The sequence below is a fragment of the Vicia villosa genome, unplaced genomic scaffold, assembly GCF_029867415.1.
Source record: "Vicia villosa cultivar HV-30 ecotype Madison, WI unplaced genomic scaffold, Vvil1.0 ctg.001334F_1_1, whole genome shotgun sequence".
Lineage (NCBI taxonomy): Eukaryota > Viridiplantae > Streptophyta > Magnoliopsida > Fabales > Fabaceae > Vicia > Vicia villosa.
Genome location: NW_026705578.1, coordinates 345477 through 354971, shown reverse-complemented (window position 1 = coordinate 354971; position 9495 = coordinate 345477). Strand labels below are relative to the sequence as shown.

General features: G+C 42.4%; 1 protein-coding gene across 1 annotated transcript; it reads left to right on the top strand.

Annotated features, from left to right (window-relative positions):
* Positions 1 to 645: 645 nt before the first annotated feature.
* Positions 646 to 2121, top strand: LOC131634687 (uncharacterized). Its single transcript, XM_058905325.1, has 3 exons — positions 646 to 774; positions 865 to 1203; positions 1375 to 2121. The coding sequence occupies exons 1-3, from the start codon at positions 646 to 648 to the stop codon at positions 2119 to 2121; spliced, it is 1215 nt and encodes a 404-aa protein (XP_058761308.1).
* The last annotated feature ends 7374 nt before the right edge of the window (positions 2122 to 9495 follow it).

Sequence of the window (9495 nt, the reverse complement as noted above, 5' to 3'; positions counted from 1 at the left end):
TTGTTTTATTTTTCAGGGGCGTTTTGGGAATTAACTGAAGGACGAATCCTATTCCCGGATTCAAGTACATCTAAGATAGGAAGTGGCATAGTCATGGCGACCTCCCTTGTGTATGCTTGGGATTGGTCAATATGAGAGTTCACGCTTGAGTTAGGCCTCTATGGGTGTTTACATGCTTCTCTTGTATGAGGGAGGTTCGTGTGGATACCTGTGGGTGAGTCGGAGCTCAAGGACCGTTAGTTACCTTTAACCCATCCTGGCTTTTAGGAACGTAGTGGGGGGACTACTCTTGATGTATGTTGAGAGCATAGTCGCTACCCGATACTACAGCTCAGATAGGCTCTTTCTCAAAAGTATCATTGCATGGTATGTATGTATCATGTTCGAGGGTGCTTTAGGAGGGTCGACAATTCTGAGTCACTTGGTAGAACCCGTTGCTGAAATTTCCTTATCCGTAGAAATACCTTTGGGAAGGACACCTGATCAAACTCCACGCAAGCCTTAATCCAAAAATTGTGTGATTTGTGTGGATTTACCTGTGTATGTGCATCATGCATACATGCATCATTCATACATGGCATGACTAACCCATTTCAAGGAATTGGAGGTTTTTTAACCGTATGTTGTTTTGTAGGTTGTTTGAATATGGAAACAAAAGGCCGTAAACCGTTCTTCCTCAATTTCAAGAAAGTGCCAACACAATTGAAGATTTTCTGCGACAACATCTCTGGTTCTCTCAAATTCAGTGATTCTCTCAATACACTCCTAAGTTTGGTACGAACTAATGTGGATGAAGTTCTTCTCAACACCATGGTTCAATTCTATGATCCGTTACTACATTGCTTCACTTATAGAGATTTTCAGTTAGTACCATCCTTGGAAGAATTCTCCTACTTGCTTGGACTCCCTGTGCTTAATAAAATTCCTTATACTGGTAAAGAAGAAGAGCCTAAGTTGGAAGTCATTGCTGCTGCCCTGCACTTGCCGAGATCAGAAATTGAGAAGGTTTGGATTAGTAAGAAAGAGTATTCTGGATTACCCCTTGATTTCCTCTACGAAAAAGCGGAAATTCTTGCTAAAGCTTCAAGTATGGATGCCTTGGAAGCTGTGTTGTCTCTCTTAATTTATGGACAAGTTTTGTTTTTCCGTTATGACAAAATTGTTGATGTGGCTGCTATCAATATATTCCTTAGCAAGAATCCGGTTCCTACTTTACTTGGTGACTTGCTACATTCTATTCATTTCCGAGCATCAAAAAGGAAAGGTTGTGTCCTAGGATGTGCTTCTCTATTACATAAGTGGTTTATTTCGCACTTACCTCTCTCCGTAAGAAAGAATGAAGAAGGATTAACTTGGGCTCAAAGAATTATGAAGCTTTCTTTCGACGACATCCTATGGTACCAAAAGAAGTTTGAGGGAACCTTGCTATTTGATAGTTGTGGAGATTTCCCTAATATACCTCTCCTTGGTGTTCGTGGAGGAATAACTTATAATCCCATTCTAGCTCGACATCAGTTTGGCTTTGCCTTGAAGGATAAACCACGTTCTTTGTATCTCAGTGCAGAATATTTCCATTATGATTCCGACAAAGAGAAGAAGAGAGACCTTTTCATCAAAGCTTGGATGAAAGTAAAGAAAGTTGGCGCAAAGGATATAGGAAGGAGAAATTACATGCCATGGGATCCATATTTCCAATGGGTTTATGATCGAGTTATGGAATTTGGGATGCCTTATCCATCTGATACACCCATAGTTCCAAGGGTAGCTCCTCCTGCTGCCCCAATTGCATTTGAGCCATACATTCCTGCTCCAAATGAAGACCTGGTTGCAACTGTTAACCGACTGAAAAGGGAAAGGGAAGACTTTGAGAGACGCTTACTAAAAGTGGAAGCTGAAAAAGAGGTGTTAATACAAGACGCCAAAGAGAAAGAGACTTTACTTGATTACTTTTCCCGCAAATGGAAGATTGAAGATTTTGTTTCTCCAGATCAGATTAATTCATGGGAAAACGAAATTTCTAGGCTTGTTCAAGAAAGAGAGGAAATGATCAAGGCACACAAGGAAGAAGTCCGAGTCCTAAAGAGGAGGCGTCGTCAGGAAGACAAAAATCCTGGGATTTAGTGTCTTTATTTATTATTAATTTCTTTATTTTAATGTAACTTTTGGGGTTATGACCTTACAATTTAATTAATAAATAATGTTTTTTTTTTTTTTTTTTTTTTTTTTTTTTTTTTTTGTTTCAACACGAGTTAAAATTCTTTCAATTCCTTGAAAACATTGCATATGCATAATCATATCATTCATAAACATCGCATCACAGGTTTCATAAAGACAAATGCCTCATCTTTCCGCTGTTTATTTCAGTAAGAAAGATGGATCTCGAACAATCTGTCAAAGCTCTCCAAACTCAGAATGCTGAATTTCAAGCTCTGATTCTGAACCTGGCCAATGGGCAAAATGAACTGAAAGCCCTTCTGACTAAGAAGGAAAAGAAGACTCAGAAGCCCAAAGGAGTGATCAATCTGGGAAGAAGGTTCAAAGGTCGTCCCAGGAGGGCCGAAGATGCTGAAATCCCTAAGAATGAGGAAGATGAAGAGAGAGATGATCTCAGTGTCAAGAACAATCAGGGAAGCCATGTAGGTTCTGATGGTGAAGAAGAAGAAGAAGAAGACGAGTATCCCCAAGACGAGGATTACGCTGATGAGAAGTATAGGCTACTGGAAGAGCGTCTGAGAAGCATGGAAGTTCAGAAGGTACCTGGGTTGGACTTTGAAGAATTAGGACTCGTCCCTGGGGTCGTTATTCCTCCGAAGTTCAAGACTCCAGTTTTTGCTAAGTATGATGGAATTTCCTGTCCTAAGATGCACTTGAGGTCTTACGTGAGGAAGATTCAACCTCACACTGCTGATAAGAGGCTCTGGATCCATTTCTTTCAAGAGAGTTTATCTGGAACTCAACTCGAATGGTATTATAAGCTGGAAAGTGCTAGCGTCCGTACATGGGAAGATTTGGTTGTGGCTTTCTACAAGCAATACCAATATAACTCTGATCTTGCACCGACTCGCATGCAACTTCAAAGCATGTCCATGGGTCCTAAAGAAAGTTTCAAGGAGTATGCCCAGAAATGGAGAGATTTGGCTGGGAGAGTCCAACCCTCTTTAAATGATAGGGAGTTAGTAGACATGTTCATGGGCACGCTAACTGGGCCATTCTATAGTCACCTGCTGGGTAGTTCTTCTTCTGGGTTTACTGAACTCATTTTAACTGGGGAACGTGTGGAAAATGGTATTCGAAGTGGGAAGATTCAAGTGGGTTCTGCCTCTGGTACTACAAGGAAGCCATATCAAGGAAGAAACGAGTCTAATGCTATTCATAGTCAAAAGAGCCGTAGTAAGGATGACCAGAATCAGTCTGTTGGTGCCGTCCTCATCTCTGCACCAATATCTCAACAAACTCCTAGACAAGACTACAAACGCAAGACTGATAGACCAAGGAGGCAATTCACCAAGATCAACATGCCTCTATCGCAAGTTCTGCAACATCTGCTGAAAGCCAACCTAATCACTCTGAGAGACCCGCCCAAGAGTGTTACTACCACATCTCCAAATTATGACCCTAAGGCCAAATGTGCGTATCATTCTAATAGTCCTGGGCACACTACCGATAATTGTTGGGCGTTGAGAAATAAGGTTCAAGACATGTTGGAAGCTGGTGAAATTGAGTTCGACGCTCCTGAGACCCCTAATGTCATCACTGCTCCAATGCCAAAGCATGACCATACTGTTAATGCCATCATGGACACAATCCATGTCTATGATGTGAGGGACCTGTCAACTCCTCTCCCCGATATCAAAAGAAAGTTGTTGCGAGCTGGTTTATTTCCAGGTTGCGACCCTGGCTGTTATTACTGTGCACTCATACCCGAGGGTTGTGAGAACCTGAAAAGAGGCATCCAAGGCTGGATGGATCGTGGCACTATCAGATTTGAGAAGACTCCCACTATTGAAGAGTTGTGTGAGGGTTTCTCCCGTGGTTTGAAGCTCGAAGATGTATCTGTGATCTCTAAAGTACCACTAAAGATCCCTACCAAGGCTCCTTTCAAGATTTCTGCTGAACCCCGTGTGGCTCCGATCATTATCACTAAACCTGGTCCTATGCCATACTCATCTGACAAAGCTATCCCTTGGAATTATGGTTCCGAGGTCTATGTGCAAGGAGTTAAGCAAGAACTTGAATTTGATAAGGTTTATGAAGATGTCAATCCTGATGTAGGAAACATTGCTGGAACTAGCAAGGTGACGAGGAGTGGAAGGGTGTTTTCTCCAGAGATCTCCCCAAATGTTACTTCACCTACCATTACTATCACCCCGAATGCTGACGCTCATGGTAAAGGACCGCTGCCTGAACCTGAAACTGTCACTAGAAATGCGCCATCTGAAGAAACAAATGAGTTCCTGAAATACATCCGCAAGAGTGATTATGATATTGTTGAACAAATGGGGCATACTCCTTCCAAGATCTCTATGCTGTCGCTCCTGAGTTGTTCAAAGACCCATGCCAAGGCTATGATGAAATTTCTAGAAGCTGCCCATGTGCCACAAGAGATTTCTGTCACTCAACTCGAGAACTGTATGGCGAACTTAACAACTGATAACTACCTTGGGTTTTCTGATGCTGATCTAAGTCCTAGTGGGAGGAATCATAACAAGGCACTGCATATCTCCATTGAATGTGGTGGTACTACCCTGGCTCATGTACTAGTTGATGATGGCTCTTCTCTGAATGTGTTACCCAAGGTGGTGTTGGACAGACTCAAGGTCGATGGAATTGAGCTGAAATCTAGTAATGTGATAGTCAAAGCTTATGATGGCACTATGAGTACTGTGTATGGCGAAGTTGAGCTCCCCATCAGAGTAGGCGCCCAAACTTTTAATACTGTGTTCTACGTGATGGATATTCGTCCCGCCTATTCCTGTCTACTTGGGCGTCCCTGGATACATAAAGCAAATGCTGTGACTTCAACTCTCCATCAGAAGTTGAGATACCCAATGGAAGGCAAGATTGTCACTGTGCATGGTGAAGATGAATATTTGGTAAGTTTCGTAGATGAAACCAAGTATCTTGAGTTCACTGGAGAGACATTTGAATCACCCCGCATAGCACATGAATGGAAGCTTGAACCAGTTCCAGAAACTAAACATGTCTACACTCCTCCTAAAATTACTGGAGATATTCCTACAATGGCTTCCCTGAAAGACGCTAGGGTTGTGGTAGAAGAGGGTGGCTGCACTATCTGGGGGCAATTACCTGACATCCCATACAAATCCAACAAATGGGGTTTAGGCTGCACTGCTAAGGATCAAAAGGGAACACCACCTCCTCGTTCAGAAGACTTGAAGCATCACTTCATCAGCAAGGGAGTCAATGCTATTGAAGAAGAGGAAGACAATCACAACCTGGACAAGTGGATCTTTCCTACATCAAACAAAGGGCTGGACAACTGGAAGGCCGAGGACATTGTTTCTATCTCCTATAATCAGGAGTAATTGCCACTCTTAGTTTATTTCCTGCTTTTCCCTTATTTCCAGTTTTTAATTCTTGTATTTCAATAAAGACAATAAAACGCTAAAGCCATGTGTCCTGCCCGAGGCACAATGGTCCATTTGTTAGGGCTTGTCATTTCATAAGCATATTTTCATTCAATAAAACATTGGACGTTTCGTATTCAAATTGTGTGTTTGCCTTTATTTTTCTTTTATTTACTTTTTATAGCTATGCGTTCTCACACACACCCACATAATGCACTGCAGATCCACATCCACGCTGGATCCTGTTGATAACGATTCTGCTATTGCTAAATATGACTTTGAAAATCCGATCTATCAAGCTGAGGATGAAGGTGAGGATGGTTGTGAAGTGCCTAGAGAACTTGCCCGTTTATTAGAGCAAGAAGAAAAGACTATACAACCGCACGAAGAGCCAATTGAAGTTGTGAACATAGGTACCGATGAAGAAAAAAAAGAAATCAAGATAGGGGCTGAATTAGAGGATGCTGTCAAGCAAAGGTTGATCCAGATGTTACGAGACAATGTTGAGATCTTCGCTTGGTCATACGAAGACATGCCTGGGCTCGATACTGATATTGTGGTTCATCGTTTACCTATCAAAGAGAATAGTCCTCCAGTTAAACAGAAGTTACGAAGAAGCAGACCAGACATGGCTCAGAAAATCAAAGAAGAGGTCGAGAAACAATTCAATGCTGGGTTCCTGAAAGTAGTGAGTTATCCGCCATGGATCGCCAATATAGTGCCCGTACCGAAGAAAGATGGAAAAGTCAGAATGTGTGTAGACTATAGAGATTTGAATCGAGCAAGTCCTAAAGATGATTTCCCATTACCACATATCGACATTCTGGTTGATAGTACTGCACAATGCAAGGTTTTCTCTTTTATGGATGGTTTCTCAGGTTACAATCAGATTAAGATGGCACCCGAGGATATGGAGAAGACAACATTCACTACGCCTTGGGGCACTTTCTGTTACAAAGTCATGCCATTTGGGTTGAAGAACGCTGGGGCAACCTACCAACGTGCAATGGTAGCCTTATTCCATGATATGATCCACAAAGAGATAGAGGTCTATGTTGATGATATGATTGCAAAGTCCAACACTGAAGAAGAACATCTGGTCCATTTACAGAAGTTGTTTGATAGGTTGAAGAAGTACAAGTTGAGATTGAATCCGAACAAGTGCACCTTTGGCGTGAGGTCTGGCAAGCTGTTGGGTTTTGTTGTTAGTAGCAAAGGTATCGAAGTTGATCCTGCTAAAGTGAAAGCCATACAAGAAATGCCCGCTCCACGAGACGAGAAAGAAGTTAGAGGATTCCTGGGTCGACTGAATTACATTGCTAGATTTATCTCCCATTTGACCGCTACTTGTGAGCCAATCTTCAAGTTACTGAAGAAAGATCAAGTAGTAAAATGGAATGACCAATGTCAAGAGGCCTTTGACAAAATAAAGAAGTACCTGCAAGAACCTCCGATCATGATACCACCTGCCGAAGGAAGACCTCTAATTATGTACTTAACAGTGTTAGAGAACTCAATGGGGTGCGTACTGGGGCAACATGACGAGTCTGGTCGAAAAGAGCATGCAATATACTACCTTAGCAAAAAGTTTACCGACTGTGAAACAAGATACTCACTGCTCGAGAAAACTTGCTGTGCTTTGGCTTGGGCTGCTCGCCGACTGAGACAGTATATGTTGAACCATACCACCTTGTTGATTTCCCGAATGGATCCCATCAAGTATGTATTCGAGAAACCTGCTCTCTCTGGACGAATAGCAAGATGGCAAATGATACTAACAGAATATGACATCCAATACACTACACAGAAGGCAATCAAGGGTAGTGTAGTAGCAGATCATTTGGCACAACAGGCGGTAGATGACTACCAATCGATGAACTTTGAATTTCCAGATGAAGATGTGATGCTTGTTACTGACTATGAGCAACCTGGCCCGGATGAAGGACCTGAACCAGGATCCCGATGGACTATGGTTTTCGATGGAGCTTCGAATGCACTTGGTAATGGCATTGGCGCTATAATTGTCTCTCCTGCTGGTGGACACACCCCATTCACCGCAAGATTGTGTTTCGACTGCACCAACAATATGGCTGAGTATGAAGCGTGTATCTTGGGGCTCAGAGCTGCTATCGATTTAAGGATCAAATTCCTGGAAGTGTATGGGGATTCAGCACTAGTAATCAGCCAAATCAGAGGGGAATGGGATACAAAACATCCTAATCTCATACCCTACAAGGAGTTCGTACTATCCTTAATTCCATATTTTGAAGAGATTACTTTCGAACATATCCCCCGAGAAGAGAATCAGCTGGCCGATGCGTTAGCTACTATGTCATCTATGTTCAAAGTCAATTGGGATAATGAGGCTCCTATAGTTATCATTGAAAGACATGACGAACCTGCATATTGTTATGAGATAGTTGACGACGAGGCTGAAGAGAAACCATGGTTCTACGAAGTAAAAAGGTACCTCGAGACTCAAGAATACCCTGAAGGGGCATCCATCAATGACAAAAAATTCCTAAGAAGATTCGCATCCAAGTTCTTTCTGAGCAATGGGACTTTATACAAGCGCAACCATGATTCAACCCTGCTTCGTTGTGTGAACAAAAAGGAGGCTGAAAAGATCATGGAAGACATGCACGATGGTACTTTTGGAACCCACTCTAGTGGACATACTATGGCCAAGAAGATTCTAAGAGCAGGTTACTACTGGTCTACAATGGAAACTGACTGTCACCACCATTCAAAAACTTGTCACAAGTGCCAGATATACGCCGACAAAGTACATGTGCCTCCCGTTCCTCTAAATGTACTAACTGCTCCCTGGCCCTTTGCAATGTGGGGCATTGATATGATTGGAGAAATTAAGCCCACTGCTTCCAATGGACACCGTTTCATTTTAGTAGCCATCGATTATTTCACTAAATGGGTAGAAGCTGCTTCATTTGCCTCCGTAACCAAGAATGTGGTGGCTCGATTCATTAAACATAACCTCATCTGTCGGTATGGCATTCCCGAAAGAATCATCACTGATAATGGTACTAATCTGAACAACAAGATGATTACCGAGCTCTGCACACAATTCAACATCAAACATCACAATTCTTCGCCTTATAGACCAAAGATGAATGGCGCTGTGGAGGCCGCCAACAAAAACATCAAAAAGATTGTGCAAAAGATGACTGTGACTTACAAGGATTGGCATGAAATGTTACCGTTTGCTCTTCATGGTTACCGTACCTCTGCACGCACATCAACTGGGGCAACCCCGTTCTCACTAGTATATGGTATGGAAGCTGTACTACCAATTGAGGTTCAGATACCGTCATTAAGGATCATGAAAGAAGCAGAGCTAGATGAAGATGAATGGATCCAGACTCGACTAGATCAGATAAACTTGATTGATGAAAAGAGGCTCGCGGCTGTTTGCCATGGACAATTGTATCAGAAACGTATGATCAAGGCATTTAACAAAAGAGTCAAGCAACAAGTTTATCAAGTTGGTGACTTGGTCATAAAGAGAATAATTCTACCGCAAGGTGATCCTAGGGGCAAGTGGACTCCCACCTATGAAGGACCATTCGTTATCAAGAAAATCTTCTCTGGAGGAGCAATGATACTCACTACTATGGATGGAGAGGACTTCCCGCAACCTGTGAACGCAGACATAGTCAAAAAATACTACGCATAAATATGACCCGCTAGGTCGACGCGCCTAGGCAAAAGTAAGGGTATCCCGGCAAACCAAAAGGGTTTGGGCAAAAATTAGGGATATATATATAAAAAATATGTACACCCGTCAGGTTGAAAACCCGAAAGGGCGACTTGGGCAAAAAAGGGTATCCTGTTAGACTGAAAACCTGAAAAGGCGGTCTAAGCAAAAGTTAAGGATTAAGCGTACGAC